Consider the following 26,837-nt stretch of genomic DNA (forward strand, 5'->3'; position numbering starts at 1 on the left):
CAGAGCCCTCTCTGTGGGCACGCGTGCCATCGCCCCAGCCAGGCCCAGACCATCATTAAAGTGTCAAATTCTCTGCCAAATAATTTTAAGTAAATGAAAGCATTTGGGATTGCTTTCCTTACTTTGTTTGGATCATCTTAAGTTAATGTATGAGTTGTTTTTTCTAAAGTACAACCTCAATATTCAGGTCAAATTGCTGTGTTGGCCCTTTGCGATAAATAAGTGGGTTTTGGGTCGCAGTTTGGGCACTCGGTCTCTAAAAGGTTCGCCATTACTGCTCTAGATGGTCTTCCTAGGACAGCTTACAAGGAATCTCATTTTCTCGAAATGTGAAAACTTGTGATCTGCAATATTTGCCAGTAAGGAAATATACAAAGTGAGGAACAAAAAATTATGCTAGATATTGATAAAAATGTTTGATCCAGTAGCTAACCTTTTGCAAGCAACAAAGTTGATATACAAGATTCTCCAAAAATCCAGCAAGGAGTGCTATCATGGAATCAAGCCCCAATTTCCTGCTAGTAAGGAGCTAGAAAAAACCCTAAAACCCTGCCCATGTCAACTTTAAGAAGTTTCTCACTAAAATCAGTGGTGCTGAAATGGTTCCACAATGTCTTATAAATTTCTTTATAAAGCAATAATCTACTCTTAGCAAATCATTTAATTCAGTATACTATATTTAAATATGACAAAATTGCAGCTAAAATGGCCAGATTTGATATATTCGATTTTAGATTTTTTGTCCTAATCATTGAGGTTTTGGGTAAAGTCTTTTCTCTGGCTTGAACTTTATGGGATGGGATTGCATGAACATTATGGGATGTTTCCTGAGACTAGGAAATCCCCAATATGTGTATTTGGAGGATCCTCAGAACAGTACAGTTTATTATAATTCTTAAAATATTGATTTTCAAATTCCTTAGGAAAAAACAGCCTCCTTGGATCATTTTCCTTTTTGGATCCTTCATCAGTGCTACCATACAATGGGTTTTGTTATTATATATATATATTTAATTGTCTCTCTGCCTTTCCAATTGCATAATTTTTCCTACTTTTAAAATCCAGTGTTTTGTTTATGATTACAAATTGCTTAAAGAGATGAACAGATCCTAATTTTATGAACTTCTTGTAGTTAACAATTTCTTTCAACAACACCTAAACCCAGCTCTGTCCTGGATAGCCCAGGCAAGCCTGGTCTCATCAGATCTCAGAAGCTAAACAGGGTTGACTGTGGTTAGTACTTGGATGGGAGACTTCCTTGGAATAATAAATTGGGAAGACAGAGGCAGGCTTTGTTCAGCCATTTCTCTGAATATACTCCAGGCCCCCAGTAGGGGTCAGTCACCAGAGGTCAATGTGACTTCCAGGTGCAGACCCATGCACAAAAATACCAAAACCCCCAATAATGTCTAAGCCTCACCAATTCAGTTTTGCAACATTACAATAATCTGCATGAGAACTGCTAACTACCACTTAATTGCATCCCAAATCTCTTCTAATTCTGACGATGCCTTTACATGAAATTATTTCTATATAGGTTCTTTCCACACTGGTTGCAACAGAGTCTTCTTGCCAAACTCAGGCCCTGTTCATACGAGCCCATTTGGGCCGGGAGCGGGACGGAACGGGGGCGGAGCAAACCGGCGCGATCCCACCTCAACATCTGGGGAGCGTGCCGGATCCGTCCCGGATCCGTCCCTACCGGCGAAAATGCGCAGTAAAAAAGAACCACCTACCTAGGTGGTTGTAACCGTTGGAGCGCCGCAAGCCGGGCCGTGGGATCGGCCGGCTTGTATTTGTGCTGGTGCTTCCCGGCCCCCTGCCGTACTGCGCATGCTCGAGCATGCGCAGTTCGGCAGCCTCCCCCTCCCAGCCGACTCTTCCTCCCCGGCATCTGATCATGCCGGGGAGTGACGCGCCGCGGCTCCGGGAATCTGTGGGATCCTGCCGCGGCGTTCCAACTTTGGTGCGGCTCACATTTGCCCCAGATCAGCCCTCCATTTCCCTGCCGTGTGGCAGGGACCAAAGATACCTTAACTTAAAGTACAACATTCTAATACAATTCTCAGGTATGCAGATAAATTTATAATTGCCCTTTGAAACTGATGGATCAATAAAAGAAATAATCCATTCTACAGTAAGTGTTATGAAGAATGGAATGAAATGTGTAGTCAGAAGTCTTGAGATGACATACCTCCAAATATCTTTTAACTAACATTTAATATAAGAATTAGGAACTGCCTTTAATCTTTTACTATTTGAACCAGTCTAATCTAACTGGATATATAGTAGTCCTTTAGTCTCCTATACTAAAGTCTCCACACACAAACCCTTTAGTCAAGCTATCTATCAAATACAGGACTTTAAAAATCCTTTGATTTTTAATAGGGGGCAAACATTCAGTCCCATTTTTTAAATAATTATACAGAAACTCTTTCCATATAATCTAAACCCAATTTTAATTAATATTCTAAATAGTTATTGTAAAGGTGAGTTATCTTTCCTTTTCTTGGCATATTATACACACACACACACACAAGGGGCCCCTGCAAAACTTGTTGGGGGGAATCCTATCTCCCCACTGATGAACTGGTATGTTCATGCCCACCTGCTCACCTTGAAGTCCAACCATGGCAGCAATGCCTGGGAGCCACTCCGAGCCCAGAGCAGCTCCTGGTGTCTGCTGTGTCTGGGCCCCAAGTGGCTCCTGGCATGTGCTGCCAATGTGGCCAGGCCCCAAGCAGCTCTGGCATCAGCCGATGTTGCAGCCAAGCCCAGAGCAGCTCCTGGTGTGTGTTAGCCCTGTGGTCAGCCACGGAGCAGCTCCTGGTGTCTGCCACCAGGCTCTGCCACAGCTACCAATTGCCGCTGCAGAAGAAAAGTATTTTTTTTAAAAAAAAAAATTGGAGGAAATTTAATCATGTGAGATTTTTCTGCAAACCTGGAGGATCCCTCAAGTTTGCAGAGAAATCTCTTTATTGTCTATGTGGCCCCCAACTGCAGATGGAAAGGGGGGCTCACATGGCTTATAGTATATAGCTCTTTTGTTAACAGAATTAAGGCATTTATTATGCAGTGAGGTTTTTGTCATCTATGTTTTAGACAGAATTAAATAAAGATAAAAAGAACACAATGAATAAATAAAAGTAAAGCACATGTTCCCAGCGAATAGACTTGCAGCTGGGGCTCTTGAAAGCTTAGCCCCACCTATAGTTAGGGTTGTCAGCTGTCAGGCTGGGGCAGGTGTTCTCCTGGAATTACAAGTGACCCCTATAGCACAGAGATCAGTTCCCCTGGAGAATATGGCCCCTTTGTAAGGTGGACTCTGGCATCCCCTTCATGCTGAGCTCCCTCCTTTCCTCAAATTCTGCTTTCCCAAGCTCCTCCCTCAAAACTACAGGAATTTCCCAGCCTGGAGTTGCCAACCTTACTAGAGTTCTTATCACAACCCAGTTTAAGAAATGCTTTTTTGAATGCTGTCTTTCCTTTGATTAGTAATTACAGATTTCACTGCTCCCCTTCTGGGCTTTCAATATATTCAGTATTGCAGCATCAACAATTTGAAAAAAAATTGTAATAATTACGTCTGTTGATGCTTTCAGGCTACTTGCTGATCTTGAGCTGATTCTATATGTAACTTCAGTTTGCATTGATTATACTAATTTTCAAGATCGGAATAAATAATAAACTAAATTTCAACCCATTGGCCTTTAGTACCCCTTGAAATTTCGGACTTTCTACTATTATTTCCCGCCACTTTATCCTGTCTTTCCATTGTGTTCTATCATCAGTTTATGCTTTATGTTGTCCCTTAGAAATTGGTAAGAAATGCCTTAGGTCAACAGAATGAATAAAACCAAGAAGACATTTTTAAGACATTGGGGGGGGGGGTACTCTTTTTGTTTTCTGCACACAAACATACACATACAAAGAAGTCAATTTAAAAAGAGAGAAAAAACAATGGATATATTAGGATACTGGGGGGAAAGGGGCACTAAAAATGTTAAATTATTTCTGTAGAAACAGTAAGGAAAGCCTAATATTTTTCTTGCTGTATATTTAGATGTTTTCCTGTATATTATTTTATTTAGAAAATGTATATCCCATTTTTCTGTTATAAAGAATATAAAAGGTAGCTTACCTATTCTAAAAAATCATAACACAGAGATAATAAAACAATTAAACATGACTCATCTTTTAAAAAAATGTTAAAATTAGCAAAAACTAATAAAAGGCAGAGCCAGTAAAAACAACATAACAAGTCAGAAAAATCACTTTTGTGGGTCAGTAAGGGCTCAGTGAGGACTCCTTAGGAGAAGAGGACTCCTCAGAAGGACAGGAGCCATGTGTAGCCAGCTCTGCATCAGCAGAAGCCAGCAAGCAGGAAGATGAACTGCAGGCTGATCAGTATTCACAGTCAACAGCTGGTCCAGAGCCACTGACAGTCTCCAGCCCTGAGTCTACAGGTGAAACTAAGCTGATCATTCCCAGCCCTCCAGTATCACTCATACCCTTTGAGCACAGCAGACAGAGGCTATGAGCAGAACTACAGGAGAGACAAGAGAGTGCTTGCCTCCTGGCCTGACACCAGCTGCCTGAGGAGTTGCAGAATTACTCCTGAGCAGCTGGCTGCAAATTTGACCCTTAGGCACATGCCTATAAAAACCAGCCAAGGGAGGCTGCTTGACTCCTGCTTGTGAGTAATCCTTGGACTGCTTGACTACTCCTCTTGGACAACCCCTTGGTAATGGCCCTTGTGATGAACTGAGCTCAAAAACCAGGATGCTTAGTCCATCAAACTCAGAGAGCTGAGAGATTAAGGGTTAATGCACTGAAAAGCAGTTTGAGTGACAGGCTGCTGCCTGCTTGTGCCCCCCCCCCCCATTAGTCAGTTCCAGCTGAGGAGAGTTTTATAAAATCTTGTGAGTCTTGTCAGAGAGTCAGTCAGTCATCATTTGGATTTTGACTTGGCAGTTGCCAGTGTGTGTGTGTGTCAGTCTGAGGGAAACAGACAAGTCACTTGAGAAGTGAAAGGCCACAACTAGCTTTTACTATACCCCAAAACGTTTGGGGAAAAGTTCAGAAAGAACTTAACATCTAAGTGTCAGCACTAGCTGAATTCTCTGTTTATTCGCTGTCTCCAGAACTGCAGTTAAAGTCTGGCAGAGGAGGTTGGGAAGTTAGTGGAAAACTGCCAAACTAGCCAAACAGAAAAGGGTTATCGTTCCCAGGAAAAGGAGGATATTCCTTACCCAGTTAGTCAGAGGGTTCATTCAGAATGGATCTCTGGTTTGAGAAGTGAAAAGGGAAATGGTCTTAGACTCCTCAAGAGTACAGAAAGGGAAAGTTATAATTCCAAAAGGGAATATTGATATACAGGAAGAAAGTTCTAACTTTTAGAAAACTGAGATATTGTTATGAAATTTTGTTGCTGTAAGAAATCTCCAAGACAAACAAATCTCTCACAGTAAAGAACTAAGTCTCTTAGAATTCAAGCTTTAAGTATATTCTGTTGCCTGGTCAAGATATTCTAATTTTTTAATTAAGAACTACAGTTTGAAGAACTCATCATCCTCTGCCCTATTCCTGTTACAACTGTGCCTGTTGAATAAAATCAACCTTTTTGGTTCACCTTTACTTCATGCAAAGTGCCATTTCCAAAGGGGTTTTTATAAGAGGGCTCGCCTGAGAAAAAGTCAAATAACTTCTTTAACACTGGGTGGGACATAAAGAAAGTTATAAATTTATAATTCAGACACGCTATTAAGAGGCTGTTCAGTCAGAGTGGTGAACAGTGTTTTGGCAGGAAAATCTGCCTCACAGAAAAGAAGGAGCAGGGGTCCATCCATAGCTCTCTTGGCTCTGAACTCTTGGACTAGACTCTTGACTTGGTCTCCCTTGCCCGGACTTTAACTGCCTTTCAGGAACCCATCCTCGGCTCTGTCTGACCTGTCACAATCACCAACAATAAATTAACATCTGTAGTAAATTAATGGCTAACAGTACAGGTTAGGACATCTGTTCAACGTCATACGTCATACAAGGGCAAAAGTATACTTCTTCTAAATGTTTCACATTGCCTTCTACCTGATCTGTTTAACTACAGATGTCAAAGACTGAATTTGGGACCTTCTGCATGCAAACCAGATAGTGTACCACTGAGCCACAGCCCCTTCCTTTTGGACTAAAGAGTGTTCTGCAGTGGAATAACAGATGTCACAACAGATGTTTGGTAGTTTATGAAGCACCTCTTAGAAAAGAGAAGTCCCCAGTCCAAAGGTCAAATCTGAAAACCCTAGCCATGCATACCTGCTCATGTTGCTTCAGCTAATGGTGGCATGTCGCTAGAAGTTGATCTCAATGTTTCAGCAAACTAGGGTTGTCATTCATCAGTTGATGGTGAGGGATCCCCTGGTTTTGTGGGTTCCTGCCTTCTGCCAGCCAGTAGGCCAGCAGGAGGAAATCCCCCCCAAACAGTGACATCACCAGAAATAAACGTGATATGCCTACATCTCTCAGAAGTGATGTAGGCACATTGATGACATCGGGGGGGCACTCTGGTTTTGGGGCAAAACTCTATGGTTTTAGGCTGATTTTACCATAGAGTTTTGCCCCCAAACCAGAGAGTCACCACCAGTGTGCCTACGTCACTTAAAAGTGATGCAGGCATGTTGCGTGATGTCACTTCTGGTTTCCGGAATGTCCCCCCCCCTCTCCCCACCAGCATTGCTAATGGACCTGGCAACCCTAGAGAAAACTCATATAGATTTCTAAAGAAAACTCATACTTAGCACAAAATGGCTAGCTTTTTTTGTTTCCACCTCATGAAAGGGCAAATGATTTATATAGACCATAAAACTTCCTGAGCTGTATGCACTGGGAATTCAAAGGTCTCTGACATAATTCCATTTCTGAAGCTAAGGATCTGCACTAGTGACTCCTATAACTATAACATGATCACATAACATATATAACTCTATGTTAATGATATGATAACTATAACATGATCACAAGGATGATTTATATAGACCATAAAACTTCCTGAACTGTATGCACTGGGAATTCAAAGGTCAAAGGTCTCTGATATAATTCCATTTCTGAAGCTAAGGATCTGCACTAGTGACTCCTTGATAGCTGTTCTGACCTGGATGAGCTAGTTGGGTGCAATGGTTAGTGTCAGCCTAGGATATGGCATGACCTTAGTTCACTTTATCACTCAGTTTATTGGGTCACCTTGGTCTCTCAGAATAAATTATCTCTTATGGTTGTATGGATAAAATGAGGGAGAGAATAATATAGGCCAAACTGAGTTCCTTGGAAGAAATAATTGAAATTAAAGATAAAAACTATAACATGATCACAAGAACTAATAATGACAACTTTGCTCAAACATGAGTATACTTTTGTGTGTGATTGTAATTCTTGTATCCTGATGTTTTAAAGTGCATTTGAATTACTGAGTAAAAATTAAAACAAAGCAAAGGCCTTTACCTATGTCCCAATTAAATGGTTTTTTTTCCATCTCCTTCCTTCCAATGACATACCAAATGCAAGCCATCCAATGAGCTAGCAATGCAAACATAGACATAAGAAGCGTCAGAACTATAGTGCTGTGCTGGGAATAGCGATCCAACTTCTGAAGAAGACGTAAAAGACGCAGCAATCGCACTGTCTTGAGAAGGTGAACAATGGACACCTAAAAGAACAAAAGAATACTCAGTAGTTTCCCCAACAGTCTGAACAAGCTTCCTTATATTTTGTCAATTATAAAACCTGTAATAAATGCACTCATTCAGGTCTACAAGTCAGTCAAACATGTGCAATATTCTGTGGTATATCACCCTATTAAAGGGCATACATAGAAGGTTTTAAAAAAATATGGCTTGGCATTAAAAGCTGGTAAAGTTCACCACAGCTAACCTAAGAGCACACTGATTATCTTTGATCAGCTATCTACCACTTTCTTCAATGGAAAATATTGCCTTATTCAAAAGACTTTAATTTCCCATGATTCATTTGGGCAAATGTTTCATGATGCTCCTTCGCAGGCCATTATTTTGCCCCAATTCCTTTATTATTGTCTCCTTTTATTTGTATTTTATAGCTGACTTTGCAGGTGTACCTATATCAGATATCTTGCTCTTTCTTTCCAAAGAATAAAGTAAGCTCTGACAAATGGGTTAGCATTGCCAAGTAGGCTAGCAAGCTACATTCACCATCTAACCAAAGTGTGACTGAGAAAGGAAGGCTTCCTCCCCAGAAATGCATCCCCACAAAATGCATCAAGTTTCTCTCCATTTCTAATATACCACATCATGATTTTGTATGTGTATGAAGAGGTGCACAGTTGTAACTGAATAATCAGCATTATAGCTGAATGGAAAATACGCGGAACCCACAATTTCAGCAGTAGGAAATGTGTATGTATAGTAGATGCATGAAGATTAGTTGAAGTAAAATGTTAGAAAAAGCAGCCAAAATGCAAAATGCTTATCACATTTCTACACTGTCTTTGTTACCAGGAGCTCAGAGGCAGAGTACATGGTTCTTCCATTCTTCTCATCTCACAACACACCTGCAAAATGGGTTAGGCTGAGAGAATAGAGAATGGCCCAAAGTCATCAAAGAGATTTTTTATAGCTAAGTGGTGGTTAGCAAGATTATACCAATTTTATATAGGTGGTATTGACCAAAGAAATACTGTTTACTCTTTATAACATACAACACCCCCCCAATACTGCCGCAGTGATTTAAATATTAGAGAACAATTCTGTTTTCAATTAGATATGCTTAAGCACATATTTAATTTTTATGAAAGAGACAAAGAAGTCCCCAGATTTTAAATAATCTGATAATAAACTTGCACAAAGGTAATAAATCATGTATAATGATTTCTCATTATTCCTTTCCCTTTCCCTAGATTTAACAGCCATTAGCTATTCATCTACAGTTCCTCACAAAAAAAGGTGAGAATGAAAATCAGTTCCCTCTTGACAGTATAAAGAGAAAAATTGCCACATCTCTCACACAGTTCGCCAGTCTACTTGATAGCAGATAGCACAGTGTCCGCTTCTCAGAAAGTGTTGTTAGCTGTTCTATTAAAGGAAAAATGTATTTGTTTCATGTGGCATTGTTTTGGGGACATATTAAAACAATATAAGCTAGGGAATCTACTTGATACGGACAATGAGGGCATTTGAATTCCTCTGCAAGAATTCTGTTATATCTCCCTTGCACCTCAGGTGAGTTTAAGGTGTTACACCTTGCCAACAGAAAAGCCCATCTAAACTTACGAATTTCGAGCCAGTGGAAATAGTCTGGCAAGGAAAAATTGCCACTAAAGAGTATCTGTAAGAAGAGTGGAGAACATTTACGATTTGCGTCCTTGAGCACCAAGGACCAATCTTCATTTAAGATCTTATTTTGATTTTTTTTTTACGGCTTATTTCCTAGTACTGTTCCTTGCAGCCTTAAGTCGCTGTATTGGGAGGGAAAGTCTTTTATCTAAACTTCTACTCCAGGTGGTCATAAAGATATCTGAAATTAACAACTGAAACAAAACATGAGCTATTGATGGCTCAAAAAGGGGAAACTGGAATTTATTGACAGATTGATAAATAATAGCAGATAGGCTTAGAAGCCACAACTCTGATTGCAAGGTGGAGGAGGACACACTTTGCAGAATACCCAATAGGCTTCTAAATAATTTGACTTGGAGAAAATCAAGACATTCTATATGACCAGTATGCCATACTGGAGCAGCATATCTGATGATCGAATGTTTAATTGCTCTGTAAAAGATAATAAGTGCTGCAAAAACTTGCCCTCCTTGGCAATAACCAAATCCCAAGATATGCAAATCCCAAGAGAGATTTTGTGTAAACATAACCCCAAGTTACTTGAAATTTCTTACTATCTCAATTGAGTATCCACACAAAGATTAAGAATGTGTGTGTTTTAGTTTGTATTTAAAGAAGATTAGTACCTTTGTTTTATTGAAGTTTCTTTCTAAATATTCCTTGATGCAGAAATCATAAAACATTTAATATTTTCACTAAACCTGAGAGAGTACAGGCTAATAAAACTAGATCATCTGCGTGTGCTGTTTCTCATTATTCATTCAAAGTGGGTTTTCCCTACTACTATGTTCAATCTGTTGCTGCAGGAGCTGAAATGCATACAGAAGGCTTTATTGTTACAACCATAAGTTTAGAATGACAAAATAGAGAATCTGCAAGTCTTCTTTTAGATTTTATTTTCTCACAAATCTAAGGCCAAATGAAATCAATTTAGACTAGTTAGATTATGCTTTTCAGCTGAAACAACACCAGCCAAAAGTAACCAAGAATCTTGTGGAAATTTGAAGACTAGCACATATATTGGAGAAAGATTTAAGAGCCTGCTTCTTAGGCCTCAGGATTAATGGATTTCCCAAGGGCAAAAAAGTAAGACAGAAGATTAATTAAATCCTAAATGATGGAGCTGCGGTGGCTCAAGTGGTTAAGACGCTGAACTGCAGGCTGTGGAAGGTCAGTAGTTCAGTGGTTCAAGACCCGGGTGCCGCAAGACAGGGTGAGCTCCTGTCTCTAGTTCCAGCTCCTGCCAACCTAGCAGTTCGAAAGCAAGAAATTGCAAGTAGATAAATAGGGACCACTTCGGTGGGAAGGTAACAGCGTTCCGTGCGCCTTGGTGTTTAGTCATGCCGGCCACATGACCACGGAAACGTCTTCGGACAGCGCTGGCTCTTCAGGCTTTGAAACGGAGATGAGCACCGCAACCCTAGAGTCGGATTCGACTGGCTTTCGAGCAAGGGAACCTTTACCTTTACCTAAATGATCAGAAATCACATCATGATATAAACATCAGATCTTTTATAGAGACAACAGAGGCTAAAGTTGATATAAACAAGGGAGCTATGTGTCTCCACCCTCTAATGAAAACTGAGACATGTAGTAGGGGGAAGGAGTGCTTTGTTTGGCCAGAGAAGTTTCATGGGCATTTGTCTGATGAAGTGTGCGTGCACACGAAAGCTCACATCTTGAATAAAAATCTGTTGGTCTTAAAGGTGCCACTGGACTCTAACTTTGTTATCTGTTCTTCTTTTCTGCTTTTCTCTTACTTCCATCCAGGCCTCCTGATATAGCTAGGAGAATCTTCTTTTTGAGGAGAGAAGGGAAGAAGTGCTCAGTTTGTTTTATGAGCAGTAATAAGTCTTATTTTTCTTTATTTTAAATTATTGTGAAGAGCAATTTTCAAGAAAGCAAACTAAGGGTGGGATATATGGGCTCCCTGTTTTCATTTATAGGGCCATTATGCATGCACACCTTACTGCAGATTTTCCAAGCAGAAAGCCTTTAAGCTTGACTTCGGATTCTGTGCCTGCCTTATGAACCATTCCCTACAGCACATACCACTGAACCTGAAAAAATTAGTACTTTGAGTAGTGATCCATTCATTCCAGGTTATCCTGGAAATGTGTAGGTGTCTTCCAATTCTATAATTGCCCAAAAGAAAAAAAATGGATCCATGCAGAGAAATACAGTGTGACAACAGTCAAGATCTGCTAATGAGTACTAGCAACTAGCTAGTGTGATGTGGTGGTTAAAATATTGGACTAGGATCTGAGAAATCCAGGTTTGAATCTTCACTTGTGCCATGAAAGCTTGCTGGGTGGTAAGTGCTTTCTTGAGAATGGGAGTTGTGCCACTTCTGCTCAAGGAGGCAGTGATTAGACCTGTTTGAGGAGGGGACAACCCTTCCCTGGGTCCTACTGTGTTGGAGAACCAGTTTCCAGTCTTCCATTCTTGGGTAATATGCTAGAGCAAGTGGTTGCTTCTCAGCTCTAGGGGCTCTTGGAAGAGACTGATTTTCTAGAACCATTTTAATCTGGCTTCAGGCCAGGATTTGGAATGGAGACTGGTTTGGTAATTTGACACAGCAGTCATCTTAGAACACCAGATCATTGCAGTGTTTCAGAGTGCTTTTGCCCAGTTTTGGCTGACATGTCAACTGCACCTCTTCCTAGTTGACTCAGATCTAGGCACAGTGATGCATGCCTTAGTGACATATAGACTAGACTACTGCTGATCAGGGTAGCTCCAGGACCATATGACCCCAATCTTACATCAACTATACTGGCTACTGATACACTCCCAAGCCCAAGTCAAGTGGTTTGTTTTGTCCTTTTAAGTTCTGCATGACTTGGGTCATCCCCCCCCCCCCAATAACAATGGTGTTCTAGATAGTAGGTTAAATGTAGCAGGTAAGTTACTATAAAGACTTTTAGTTTGTAATTGAGTAAGACTGGTTTTACAATTCTCAATAGTCAATGTCAATCTGATCTCAATGGTGTGTTCCATCTGTTGACTAATTTGGCAGCCTCTCCTGATATAAGGCACTTAGAAAAAAATGTGCCACCAGAGAAGCTTCTAAATACAGCGCTGAGGGGTGGGTACTTGTTCTTCAGATTTGTTTTCACAGTGTAAACCTCACTGGTAAAATACCAAATGGGCCCGAAGTATTATTGTTCTGGTCTGTAAAATGTGATTTATTTCTTTACTTCATTTATATCCTGCCTTTCTCCCCAATCAGAATTCAAAGCAGCTTACATCATTCTCCTCTCCTCCAGGAGCGTCACCATATTAAAAAAAAAGAATTGGTGAACTGAATATCATAAGCATCTTAACCTTTAAAACTCCTTTTAGTATAACATTACAACCTAATAAATGACTACAAGTACAACAATTACATAAATTGTGAGATATAAACGGCTAAAGATCCAAGAGGTGCCTTCCCCTCCATTTTATGCCTAAGGTTTTCTTTTTAAATTGCTACTTAAGCACTTCAGATCAAAACACTTTACATACTTGTGACAGACCAATAGTTGTACTCTAAAATACATACAACACACATTTTTGGTGCTCTTTTAACCACCATCATGAAACAATACATTCTTTCAAAGAAAAGGATCACTTGAGATAGGCGATATTAGTAGAATACAAGGACCATACTCACCACATTGACTTTAAAAGCATAAAGTAGATCAAAAGGAAGTGCAGCAATTAAATCAATGATGAACCAGGTAGTTACATAGTGGATACAAATAGATCTTGCTTCAAATATTACTTGGCCAGACTTGCTGACGTATGTTGTTCGGAAATTTAAAATAATATCTGCTTGACAAAGAGAGAAAAAAGTTGTGAGAGACTACTACAGCTTTCTCTTTAAAAAAAAATGACCTGAAAAGGGGGCTATTTTTCATATTATTTCATGATCTATTTTTGAAAGGCTATTTTAATTCCGCTGATGGATAGAAGGAGGGAAGAAAGCAAAAATCACAGGGATAAAATATATTTTTTCACTTGAATCTCCTCTTCCTTTTAAATGAAGTTTAAAAACTGGCTGGTTCCTAAGGGTGTGATCTTGGCATACTTTCCTGAAAGTGAGTCCAATGGAACTTAGTGGGACCTACAATTGGATTGGAAACATATTTTTGAACCCTGGACTTGGTAGTGATGAGTAACCTATTTCACTGGATCCAAAGGAGTTAACTTTAGCTATTAATTAGTATATATTATACTCATGAATAGAATTCTACCTATAAAGAAAACACAAGAGTAGCTCATTAAAAAGAAACCTATACATTTGATTTTCGTGTGTGCTGAAATCAAATACATTCTTCTGTTTTGTAATAAACTCTGTGATTACTAAATCGAATGATAAATCTTACAGATGGGTACCTGTTTAATGCATCAATATCAAAACAGTGCTCTGATTTCAAAATAACATACATGAGTATTAAAAATCCTGGGAAGTAGGTCTGTTTGGTAAATTTCTATTTGCCAGATGTTTAGTTTATGTTCTTCAGTGTAGTATTTTTGCAACCCAGGAAAGTCTTGCTCAGAATAGAGAAGCTGAATCAGCTGAAAAAGTGAATGGCATGCAATGGGAGAGAAGAATCGGACTAATAACTTCTTTGCACTTTACCATTTCAAGAGCCGCCGCCACTACCACCACCAGCACCACCATCATCAACTGGATTTTTAAACTTCCTTTCCCTATAAAATAGGGCTCAGGGTGGTGTACATCAAAGACCAATTTACAAAGTCCACAGTTTCTAAAAGTAAATTTTGCATTTACACTTTAAAAACATTAGTTGTAACAGATGAATGGCGATAAAACTGCCAGGAATATGCCACCACCTCATGGGGGGAGGCAGGGAGAGAGACAGGAGTGCCAGCTAGATGGAAGAACCCATTACTGTCCTCATCCAAACACCTGGCAGAACAACTCTGCCTTAGATGCCCTGCAGAATTGTATTAAGTCCCACAGGCATGGATGTTGTTTGGCAGAGAGTTCCACCAGGTTGGGGCCAAGGCTGAAAACACCCTGGCCCTGGTTGAGGAATCCAGCTAGGCTCCAATCAGAAATGTATATTTTCCCATTCAATTTCTACATGCTTTTACAGTTTTGAACACTGTTATCTATTTATTTATATTTATTTTACAAACTTGTATCATGCTTCTACTTATGCTCAAAGCAACTTTCAATAGCCAATAAACACTACAATAAAGCAGAACCCCTATGTAGCAGTAACACTCAGCTCAAACGATCAATGTGTACTTTTGTTTGCCCAGAGTATCACAAATAAAATCATTCAGAATGCTCCATTTGTCAGATTAATATGCAAAAAGAGCAGAGATATCATATTCAGTCAAATGTATCCTGGAATACCACCATCCTGCCAAATTCATGAAATCTTATCAGTGGAAGTGGTTTTCATTCATAGGGTACAAGCTACCAACAGGAAGCTGATGTTCCCACTGAGACCAAACAAGCCTTTCGAAACAAATGGATTTCCAAAAGTAATGGCTCAGCTGACTTGACCAGACATTTGCTGTCTTTTCTCTGAGACAACTCAGAATGGATGAAAGTGAAGAATTCCATTTTTCAAAACTGTGTGTGAATCTTAGAGAGAGAATATGATACATGGGCCTATATGCTACCACTTCTGTTGGTAACACTTGGAGTCTTTCTCTATGTCTAGTGCCTTATTCCTGTAGCAGAAATGTCACCACTTAAATTAGAGGAATGCTGTGTAGGCTGCAGGAAGGCTTCAGACTTTGCTAATAAGACCTATTATTTCTATTTTCAAATAGTAGTAGAACTGATTCACATGATATATTTTAAACTCAGACTGTGTTTCCTTCTTTGCATATATAAGCATGAGTTAATAACAATGTGGAAAATGTTATAAATCTAGTGGCTAGTTATATGTCCTGAATGTTGCATACCTCTTCCTGACAAAATCCCTACTGTTTGTCCTTGGACTGATTTGTGCCAACTGTGTTAGAACTGTAAATATTGTAGTACATATTCTAAAGTTTAAGGCATCATTTGAATTGAAAATGTTCTGTATGGGGAAATTTCACCAGCCTTATTTGTTACATTTGACAATAAGATTTTGGATATTAAAAACTCCTCTCTAACCCCAACCCTCAGGTCATATTAATCATGTACTTACAATAACTGAATTCCTGATAACCCCCCCCCCTTTTGCCTTTTTGATTAAGTTTTAAAATGTCCAGGTAATGTCCTGCATAAATAGCAGAATGCTTGCTGAAAACAGGAACAAAGATATTTTGACCCAGATTTGGGAGTACAAATGTCCATAATTAGCTGCTAAAATTTTTCTCTCTCCCAGACAAGTTATAATCAGGCAAAATAAGGTTTTCCTATCTTTGCTTATTTAAAAGCTGCACATAAGGATCTGTTATTATTGCTGGAGAATCAGGAAGTAGGTCTATTTTCTTATTCAGTTGACTGTTATTAGTGAAATAAGTTGAATGTCAATGTAAAGCATCCTTTTTATAAATCTATCAAAATCTGACTGCGAGAATTGCATATGCTGAGGGTTTAAACTGGAAAAAAAAATCTGTTCTAATATCCCAAAGATTACTTATGTTACCCAAATAGATCACTATCTATGGTATTAACATATATGTTTCCCCTATAGTTTAAATATGTTTGAATTCATGTTTATTGTAAGACAAGTAGCTTTCCGTTTCTTTTTTTGTGCAAAGATCAATATGAGAGAAAAAAAATTCTGGATGACTCCGGTCCGACTTGATTCAGATATAGGCATGCACTTCAGATGTCCGAGGTTAGCTTTCCTATATCAGATCATTTAATTCTTGACAAGAGGAGCATCTTAACAACATGTTTGATCAGCAATGCTTGAAGGCCGTTATACCAACATGCCTGCTGCCCATCGTTCCTGCCCATGTGGAGTTTTAGTGCCAGAGGACCTGTGCCACTACCTGTTATTTTGCCCACTCTATCAATCCCCTAGGAAGAAATTTCTAGGCCCAATTTTGGCCACCCTAGGCACTAAAACAGAAACAGAAAAGATTATAGTCTTACTAGCAGACATAGAGGCTGAGATTTCACACAAGGTGGCCCTCTTTGCCCTCGCTGCAGAGAAAATTCGAAAACAAACAGTAGCAGCACCATAGCTCAATTACTAACGAAGACCAGGATGGAAGAATTGGAACTATTAAAAAGGTTTTATTGTGTATTAAATTAGCTTTTTATTTTTCTGGTTTTAGTAGTTTATATCTTATTCTGTCATTGTAATGGCCTATGGCTAAAGGCAATAAAAACTGAACCTGAACAACATGTTTGTTTCTTTATGGGTATAGTACACAAATAATATTATTAGAGAAACTTTGCTTCCATTTTATTACAGCATAACTATATGCATCCTTAACACTGAGTAATTCAACAGAAAATCATACCATCCATTATTGCTACATAGATAATTAGAGAGCAATTACACAAGTTCATAACAATATCTTATCCAACGTTAAGCATGTCACAAGCAAGGAGCCCCTTCTAAAAAGAAGCTCCCAATCAATTCAACTTCTTGTATTTAGAGGTTTTTAAAATCATCTCCTAACAATAGCTGTCCCACTTGATAAAGAGTGAACATTCTTGGCTAACTAATTATCAAATATCATACAACGTTATCTATACTTGAATAGCTTCTTACAATGTATAAAACTGTTAGTTCACTCTTGATACTTTTTATTATAACAAAGTATATTTTAAAACAGTGCTTACAAATCTCTCACTCATATGAATATCTGTCAGCTCTCAATCAATACATTTTTGAACTGCATCTCCACTTCTGTGAAGTTGCACATTCTTGCCATTCACAGACACTTCTGCTCCTGGGTCTTAACACGTACCATCCATCGATCTGGGTTAGATGGTTTCCAATCTGCAAAACCTCATGTTATAGTGTTACTCATTTGTATCTTACTCCTCTCCAAGGCTATTCTATTCTAGGGCTGTGATCACACATACTAAATAATCCACTTTCAATCCAATTTCAATGCACTTTCCAACCGGATTTTACTGTATGAACTGGCAAAATCCAGTTGGAAAGTGGATTGAAAGTGGATTATTTAGAGTGTGTGATCACAGCCTAAGTCTTTTTGGCATGTTTCACTGAGAGGCTAGGCCAGCTCTGTTTCTGGTATGCAGAAACATCTTCCATGATCAAGTACCACTTTTGATCCCCACTGGGGAGAACAGTCTGATATAAAGACCCATGAATTATTTGAAGATAGATGAAGATGGGTAGCCATGTTATTCTGTCTGTAGCAGTAGAAAATAGTCCAGTAGCACCTTAAAGACTAACAAGATTTGTTATAGGGTATGAGCTTTTGTTCTTTGAAGAATTTGACTCTGTACAAAGATTAAAATCCTACCTTTGGAATCACTGTAGATTCCATTACTGTAGAGTATGCGGTTCAGATACTAGTCACATAAAGAATAACCTGCTAGAGAAAAGCAATGATCACATTTTAAAAGAAAGATATTGATAGAAATAACTGTGCAAGGAAAGAAAGAGGATACAGACACAAGTGTGTAGATAATGAAAGTAGAACAAATTGAGTCAGGGTAAGCAAGCTTTTGCTGGGAATCTACTGTCTTATGAAAGCAATAACCAACAGGTCAGCCTGAATGGGCAGATGAAAGAAGTATTTTCCTGGATATAATGGAAATTATCACCTTGGAGTGAATACTGAAGAAAAAACATCCATGGCTGCGGTCACACGGAGCATTAGCCATGCTACAGAGATGGAAGATAGGCGGATTTTCCGGGTGCAATCACAGCGCCACATCTGGGAAGCGTAAAGCTCCCGTGGCGAACTCGAGGCTTCCCGCCGAAGATGCGGGGTAAAAAACTAGTACCTCCGAGGTACTAGTTTCCGGAAACCGCGGGGCAAGGGCGGGCGCCTGATCGCGTTTCCGGTGGTAGGTCGTGGCATCCGGCGCCCGTCCATGTCCCGTTGCTAAAAGGTTTTTTCCCAAGTCTCCACGGGATGCGCACAAGCACCCAACGGCGCATGCACACACTTCGGTTAAAAACAAACAACACAGCCCCCTCCTCTTTTCCGTACCCCCCACTCCTGGCTCGGCCTGCTCAAGAGGAACTCTCTGCACCCGGCGGCAGAGGGGAAGGTGCAGAGGGGGTGTGGCGAGAGGGTGGCCCGGCTGAAGCTCCTCCTGGAGGGGACCGGACAGAGGACACAGTTTGCATTCCTCTGCAGCCCTGGAAGGGGTTAAACCCACGGAGACTTTTGCTAGGGAGGCCGCTTCTTTGCTGCGCCGCAGGATTGTCCTGTGATTGGCACCTCCCCCCTAATCACGGGACCTCGACGGGACCTCGACGGGAGTCTGATCGCGCAGCCGCGTGTTATTTTGCTCCGGGGCAAACAGCCACGCTCCCCCCCCCCGCATTTTCCTGCCCGTGTGACCGGGGCCCATAACACTTTTAGTGAAAAAGAAGGATCTTAAGTGTATTGTTTTCTATGAGGATCTTAAGTTTATTGTTTTCTTGCAGACACTCACTGGATGGAAAGGCAGCATAGAATGTTTTAGATAAACACAAATGCATAAAATATTCAAAGAGAACATGAAGCAGGAAGTAAAAGGCTGTTTTTGGTGATAAGATTAACAAATTTGGCAGACTAAATGTTTCTGAACAAACTGGTTAGGAATGATGTCATAGCACATAAAACAGCTGATGTGACTTATGCACTGAGTTAAGAAATGGCACCTGAAGACAAAGTTGTGCAGATTTTGCTGGGAAATGTGAACTTTGAAAAATAATTAAGGCAGAAAAAATAAGACTTTCGGTTATGGAACTGTAAACAAAACTAAACCATGAATAATTGAAACCCCTTTCCAATTAGGCCTGGCAATGCAAACACACCACCATTTTGGTTTTAGATTTTGGAGATCTTTTCCGTTTACTGTATGGTATTCTCCAGAAATATGAGAAAAATACTGAAAACAACAATTTGAACCTTGTGTACAGTGACAGACTCAGATCAGTTTCTAGAATATGTGGTCAACATACTTTATGAACATTGTATCTTCCATGAACAAGTATGATCTTCATGGTAACTCCAAGACAACAAAAATCCAAACCAGTTCCTAAGAGTCTTGTGCCAATTTCACACAATGAGGCTGTCATGGATTGAAAAGCTTTGGGTGAAATATATTGGTGCATCTTAATTTCTGTCTATCAATAATCTGTATGAATAATATTCTTGGGAACGATTCAAGATTTCTCCCATCCTGGCATTATCATAACGTGTAGGTCTTCCTTAACCATCCCTGGTACTGCACTGAAATCATGCTGTATTGCTGGGTCACTGTATCAATTCTAGACAGATTCTCAGCAAAAGATAATCTACTCATTATTCCTTTGAATTACATATGCCTTAAACTTTCATGGAAAAAAAATCTATTGGGAAAGAACTTCCTAAAACATAGAGGAAAGAGCTTCCTCTAGTTCCCCTGCTCCAGTCTGTGCAGTATTTCCTGCGGTCACAGTTCCAGAGAATAAAAAATGTAATGAAGAAAATAGCGGGTTATATTGGGGGGGGGGAACAAACCCTCTTACAACAACCATTAAGACAATGCAGTAGTTGAAAGGAAGTTAAAACACTGCATACAAAACTGGAATGATCCTGTTTAGAGGGAACACCAGTAAGGTCTTCTGTGAAGGCCCCAACTAAACAAGACAGCATCTCTAAGTTCACCCCAGAGATGTGCCACCATTTTGAAGAGTGAATTCTCAGCACACAACTCCTTCTAACAGTGTTGCAGAAGCCTGATTCTGGTTGAGACCACTGCAGCATGGGGGGAGGAGGGGGCTCCTGCTTCCTGCCACACTGTTTTTTCTGACCAAAATGGTTCTGGGTGGGTATGTCCACAACTAATGTCCCCTGGTGCATTTTTGGGTAGAAAAAACAGTGTGGGCGGGAGGCAGGAGTCCTTCCTTCCCCCGTGCCATGATGGCCCCAACCAGAAATGAACCCTTTAAAGATTGTCAAAAGGAGTTCCCCAATAGGAACTCACACTACAAAATTGTAGCACATCCCCAGGGCGAACTCAGGGATGCCACCTTGTCTAATTTGGCACTCAGGCACACATCCTGAAAGCAGATAGCAAGGTGCTATAGAATAACAGACAGACCTGAATTTTTCCAGTTGTTGCTGCATTATATTTGTGAGATTTATATTAACAGAATGGGCATTACCTGGGGCATACACCTGCCTACTTTTTCTTTGTACTGCTGTTTCAGAATATTTCAGAATCTCTTTACTTGCGTAGTTAATTCTATCCCTTTCTTATTCTATTCTATCCTATTCTATCCTATTATCTGTGGTACACTGAAAGCAACCTCCATACCAAGGTGGAGAACATTACATAAAATAGTCTCAATATCGTTGGAGACTGCTTCCACAGCATTTCTGCCTATTTCTAGCGTGAACCATTCAAAAGAGCACAGTAGATATAAATAAAATCAATATGCCTTGAATTTCACATATATTTTAAGAGAAATGGATGTCAGAAGTTGGGTAATGTGCTTGGAGTAAGAATTATCTCTGGCATCCAAAATGGTAAGAATAGATCACTAGAAGCTGGTCTATGCATCATTCTATGTTCTTATGACTCCTTTGTCGATTTAGATTAATTTTCAATCTTAAACTAATAAATTTAATTTTATTGCTTTTTAATTGAGGCATCTTTATAAAAAGTCTGGTTCAGTGTTACACTTGTCTTAAATGTGATGTGAAGAGGCTGTGAGTGTACATAAGGAGGAGAAGAGCCAGACAGCTTCACTTTCTGCTCACAGAGGTGTGCAAATATCATTCTGAGTGTGTGTAAATGAAGCATCTAATGCTAATATGGTTTGTGACAAGTGTGTCAGGTTTTATAATTGCTTTTTTCTCAGTTCTCCTCTCTGATTTGCTTATAAATATACATGATCCCAGTTCCTTTTGTGACCATCTATTATGCCAGTGGAGTGTTGCCTCTAAAGGGCTTCTGATAAAAAGCAATCACCGCTCTGGACGTTTTCACACATTGTTCTTTTTCTTTACCTCCCTTCCCCCCCCTCCCCATAGTGCAATTCTGGAAAATTTTAAATTTCACTTCACCACTTTCTCATTTATACTTCTCTTGCTGTCATTGAAGAGCCATTATTCTACAAAATTCACATTCACATAAGATTAATTAGGCTTTGCTTCTTGACCTTCTAAAGATGCATGCATATCCTTAATTGGTCTCATTGCCACTTTTGTTGGGATTTATGTTTTCAAGACATTTGGATGTGGTGTGACTTTGACAGATTTCCCACTGAAATTTTTTGCAGTAAAATAATGCTAATTATTTTGACTTCTACTTTTTAATTGCATTCTTCCAATCAATATGGGAATAAGGATAACATTTAAAGCCCAAATGATCAGTTATATCACCCTACCAATAAGAATGCAGTTGCCTCTCATTTCATTGCAATGCCATGGAGAAAACCAGCCTTTGTGCTGAGAGGAAATAGATAGTCTTGCGTCTATTCTGGTAACAGAAAAAAATGACAGAAAACCAAAAGAATCGATTAAGAGATTTCTGTGCTACATGGCCTCTCGAGTTTTGATTTTCTGAATGCAAAAGCCAGAGAATAGACAGAAAGAAAAACTTATTTCTATCCACATATTTTAAATGGATTCATTCTAACATGCTACCAAAGGATGGGAGATGTGGACCAGTATAGTATAGCCTGATCTCATCAGATCTCAGAAAAAAAGTAGAGTTCATACTTGGATGGAAGACTGCCAAAGAAGATTTTTCAGAGGAATGCAAAGGCAAAGCAGCTCAGCTTAATCACTTGCCTTGAAAACCCTATGGGGTAACCATAAATTGGCTGCAACTGGACTGCACTTTACACACACACACACACAAACAAACAAACACACAGGCTGACTTCATAGGCACTGTCCAAAAGATTTTCTATACCTATTTTGTGAAATTATTTGTGTGTGTGTGTGTGTGGCGGGGGGAGCAGACTGGATCCAGCAACTGGCTGGAAATGAGTAGCCACAAGGAGCTTAGCTCCCTCCTCCTTGCCAGAAGCAACTTTGCTGTAGCTACCAGCTGCCCAGAGACTGCAAAACTGAAGTCCCTTGCTATTGGTCAGTGGTCAAGGCCCTCTGTCTGTCTCACTTTCTTTCCTCCTTTTTCTTCTGCTTGAATAGACCACTTGTTCATACACTTGGGCGCTTGACATTCTTTCATACAGATTTGTTGATTCTCTAAACTTGATTCTTTGCAGTAATTTTGATTTAATGAATCTTATTTCTGAATTTTCTAATTTGTATTTTTGGGGTCTCTATATATGCCTCAACCCACTTTCAGCCCTGCACTGTACTTTATCAACCAGTCAAGTGCCATTATTGCTGACCTGTAATAGGTGTAATTGGAGTTATTGTGTCTGGAGATACTGCCTGAGACATTTTGCTTCAGCCAGTGTTAAATTCCCAGCTATCAGCCCCAACATCATAAGAACATAAGAACATAAGAGACGCCAATGTTGGATCAGGCCAAAGGCCCATCCAGTCCAACACTCTGTGTCACACAGTGGCCAGAAATACCAGTGCCATCAGGAGGTCCACCAGTGGGGCCAGGACATTAGAAGCCCTTCCACTGTTGACCCCCCCCCTAGCACCAAGAAGACAGAGCATCACTTGCCCCAGAGCCCCTATCTATACCTTGTGGCTAATAGCTACTGATGGACCTCTGCTCAATATAGCAAGTTGCTGCAAAAAAGATTTTTTTCTACGTAATTAATTAAACATGTGTGTTTCTTCTATTATTGATTACAATAACTACTAACACTGAATTTTTTTATAATTATTGAATTAATATAACAAAACAAATTCCCCTTCTAAACAGCCTACAATGTAAAAAACATACCACATTTTTATTTCATTTTGTACTGGTTTCTTTCATTATTGCAGTCATTGCCTTTATTGCTTTCACTTTTACAAAGAAGATAACATTTTCCTAATAAGGGCTCAGAGATAACACAGCATTGGGGGGGGGGCACTTCTGGGCTTTCTTGATTCACTACAAGCTGTAGCTGCTAGGATTCCAAACATGAAGAATATGGAATAGGACTTTACCTCCCTTCCTCCTCTGCCCTGTTGTGCCAAAATTTCCCTTGCAGTCTGCACTCCCCCACTTCCTGTTGTTCTCCAACCCTTATCCCCCATCAAAACAAATCTACCTTGAGGACCTCCTGCTGCCTGTCATGATGAGATGATCTGCTCTGCTTGTGCCACCAAGTGCTCTTCCTTCTCCCTCTTCCTCGTACTATTGTTATTCAAGCTATATTGCTGCAGTGCTATCTGCATTACTATTTAGAATCTTTCCTACCAATTCCCCCACAGACTTTAATGCTAAACATTGATGCATTTCATTAACTTGGGGGGGTGGTGTTCATTATTCTGTCCAAAACTTGGCAATGTGGATGTCCTCAAGGAATGCTATAATCTTCCTGACCTTCGCCCAGTGTGGATGGGGAAAAAGTGAAGGTACAGACGTGATAAAAAGATGTATGTCTTCTATTGAAGCCACTGAAATGATGATACATACTTATGAAAATGAAACAACTGTAATAAATGGGAAAAAAATAATAAAACAAAACCATACAAAACAACTCAGTAGTGAACAGTCCCTTTTGGGAAATAAAAAAATATGAAATAAAACAGTCTTCAATGTACAAGTCTAATATTTATATAGCTGCCTTTCTCCTTAGTGCTCCAGGACTCAAGGCAGGTAACATCAGTATAAAAATAATACAGAACAATCCACTCGGAGGATATTCCCATTTGCTTGTGTTGAGACTTCCAAAGTTTTACAGCTCCTAAAACCAGTTGTGTGTATGGGCTCCATATAAAGAGTAGGATCATATTCCCATGGACACATGTCCTGACCACACACAATAACCTCACATTAAATGACATGGGTATGCCAACAGAAAATTCAAGTGCGTAGATTTAATACTGGCTTCTGTCAGTTGGAAGGGAAGGTTGTTTTTGAAAGTCTCTAATAAAATAAGCCATCATGAAAACAAACAAACAAACAAACAAACACAAACAAAACCTGTTGAAACTTACAAGTGCAGGTAACCAATAGTCAATAGTAAAATATTTTTATCATTCAACTAGGCTGGTGCAAACAGCCTGTTTCCATATACCTAGCCTGCAGTGCAGGGTTTTTTTTAATGCTGACTCCAGCTTTCCTACCTGGCCATAGTAATTATTTATCTCCAGGCCCCAGACCTTCACCTCAGTGTACCTGACAGGAAAGCCAAGATGACATCCAGTCATTGAAAAATACTCACTCTTTCGAAGTGTGTGAAACCTCTGTTTGAAAGCAATAGATAAAACAGCCCTAAAGATAGCCTTAAAAACCACGATCAAACATACCCAGTTTCTTTAGATCCTACAATGTTGCTGTCATGAGAAAGAATAGCTCTCCACATGATTCCCATTATGTCTCTATCTCAATATTGTGAAAGCTGTGCATGGCTGAATGAACATGTGAATGAAAAGCTAAATTGTCTCTGTCTGGCAGAAGGGTAAACCTACATATCTCTATGAGGCAGTTCAGTCTCTCTGTGGAAGCAACATAAAACAAAAATGAGCATGACTTTGCCCATTTGCCGCTGACTCACAGCTTGTTCCCACTCTCACAGCTCAGTCCTATGTGTGGTTTCTTGGAAATGATCCATTAATTCCAGAGGGACACACTCCCAGGCAAAGCTGCATAAGAAACTGGACTTAGAGAGGCACTACTAGCTCAGACAGCCATTAAGGTACAGGCTGCTGGCAGAGCAGACATTTTATGGCCTGAGGCCTCTTTCTTTGCCACATCCTCCTGAGAACACAATCAGATAAGCTTGTGTGCCCTCTGACCTCATTTCGACTCCTTTTAAAAATGGCATAGCAAGCCACACTTTCCTCATAGGCCTTCCCTAACTCATCTTAAAAGTAGATCGAAGTGGGCAGCCGTGTTGGTCTGAAGCAATAGAACAAAATTAGAGTAATCAGTGGACCCTTTAAGACTAACAAAGTTTCATTCAAGGTATGAGCTTTTGTGTGCATGCACACTTCTTCAGACAATAATATGGAATTACGTATCATACTTGCAATATATACAAGGTGGCTTGTTAAATTAGCATGCAAAATAGTGAAGTGCTTTTAAACAGATAAAAAGAATGACAAGCTTGGTTTCTGGTTATCATTCTTTTTATCTGCTAAAAAACACTTCACTATTTTGCATGCTAATTTAACAAGCCGCCTTGTATATATACAAGTATGGTCTCTAATTCCATTTCATCGTCTGATGAAGTGTGAACGCACATGAAAGCTCACACCTTGAATAAAACTTTGTTGGTCTTAAAGGTGCCACAGGACTCTAACTTTGTTCTTGTGAGATTCCTACCTCTCACAAGAGTTCAGTCATCGTTCTGGTTAGGGCTGTGCAAAAACTCCGGTATTTTGGGGGTTCAAGTATATTAAACCTGAAAATATTAGTATGTCCCAATATTCCCGAATCCCAATACTGGTATGGTATTTGGATTTGGTTTTTTGATTTTTTTTTTTTTTTTTTTTTTTGGTAATTCCACATTTTTTGACTCTTTTAATGGTTTCCATAGACAATTGTTTCCATAGGGTATAGTCAATGGTTTCCATAGGGTATAATGGAGAATCAATCCAGGGGTATCTGAGGCTTGGAGGGCAGCTGTTTTTTGAGGTAGAGGCACCAAATTTGCAGCATAGCTGCTGGTGCCTCTGCTTAACCCCCCCCCAAGTTTAAAATACATTGAACCAGGGGGTCCAATTCTATGGGCCCCCAAAGAAGGTACCCCCATCCTCCATTGGTTTCAGGGGGGAGAAAAGGGTATTTAAAGGGATTGTGGTCCCTTTAAATGCCTTCGCCAAGCTGTAACTCTGCAAGTGAACTCCGAAGGCATTTAAAGGGCTCACAGTCCCTTTAAACACCTTCTCCAAGCAGTGACTTTACCTGGAAGGTGTTTAAAGGGACTGCAGTTCCTTTAAACACCTTTTAACTTTGACTATCTGGTGGTCCCAAAAAATCCAGAATATTTTTAGGATTTGGGGGGCTTGGCCATTTTATATAGCTGAAAAATAGCCAAATCTATATCTGGCTGAACGAATATCCAGAAATACCGATAAGGTAGTTCTGGTTGCCCTGAAACCCTGTCAATTACTGTAACTCCTTAGGTCAGTAGTTGGCAGAAAGCCATTTGGGAACCACTAATCACTTCTCCTTTGAGTGAAGGAGAACGGGTCATGCACACACACATATAGCATTCTTTCCCATCTGCCGCTCCTCCTCCTTTATGTGCATACACACGATCTGGAGGGAAAGGAGCATGCTATTGACTC

General features: G+C 39.8%; 1 protein-coding gene across 1 annotated transcript in view; it reads right to left on the reverse strand.

Moving 5' to 3' along the window:
* Window positions 1-26,837, reverse strand: part of KCNH8 (potassium channel, voltage gated eag related subfamily H, member 8) — a 275,136-nt gene that overhangs the window by 79,721 nt on the left and 168,578 nt on the right. The window contains exons 6-7 of the mRNA XM_015426954.1: window positions 13,015-13,172; window positions 7,492-7,696 (exon numbers count right to left, since the gene is read on the reverse strand). Of these exons, the coding sequence (XP_015282440.1) occupies window positions 7,492-7,696; window positions 13,015-13,172 (363 nt within the window). The remainder of the gene's footprint in view (window positions 1-7,491; window positions 7,697-13,014; window positions 13,173-26,837) is intronic.

This window comes from Gekko japonicus, unplaced genomic scaffold (assembly GCF_001447785.1).
Source record: "Gekko japonicus isolate JY-2015 unplaced genomic scaffold, Gekko_japonicus_V1.1 scaffold162, whole genome shotgun sequence".
In the NCBI taxonomy this organism is placed as follows: domain Eukaryota; kingdom Metazoa; phylum Chordata; class Lepidosauria; order Squamata; family Gekkonidae; genus Gekko; species Gekko japonicus.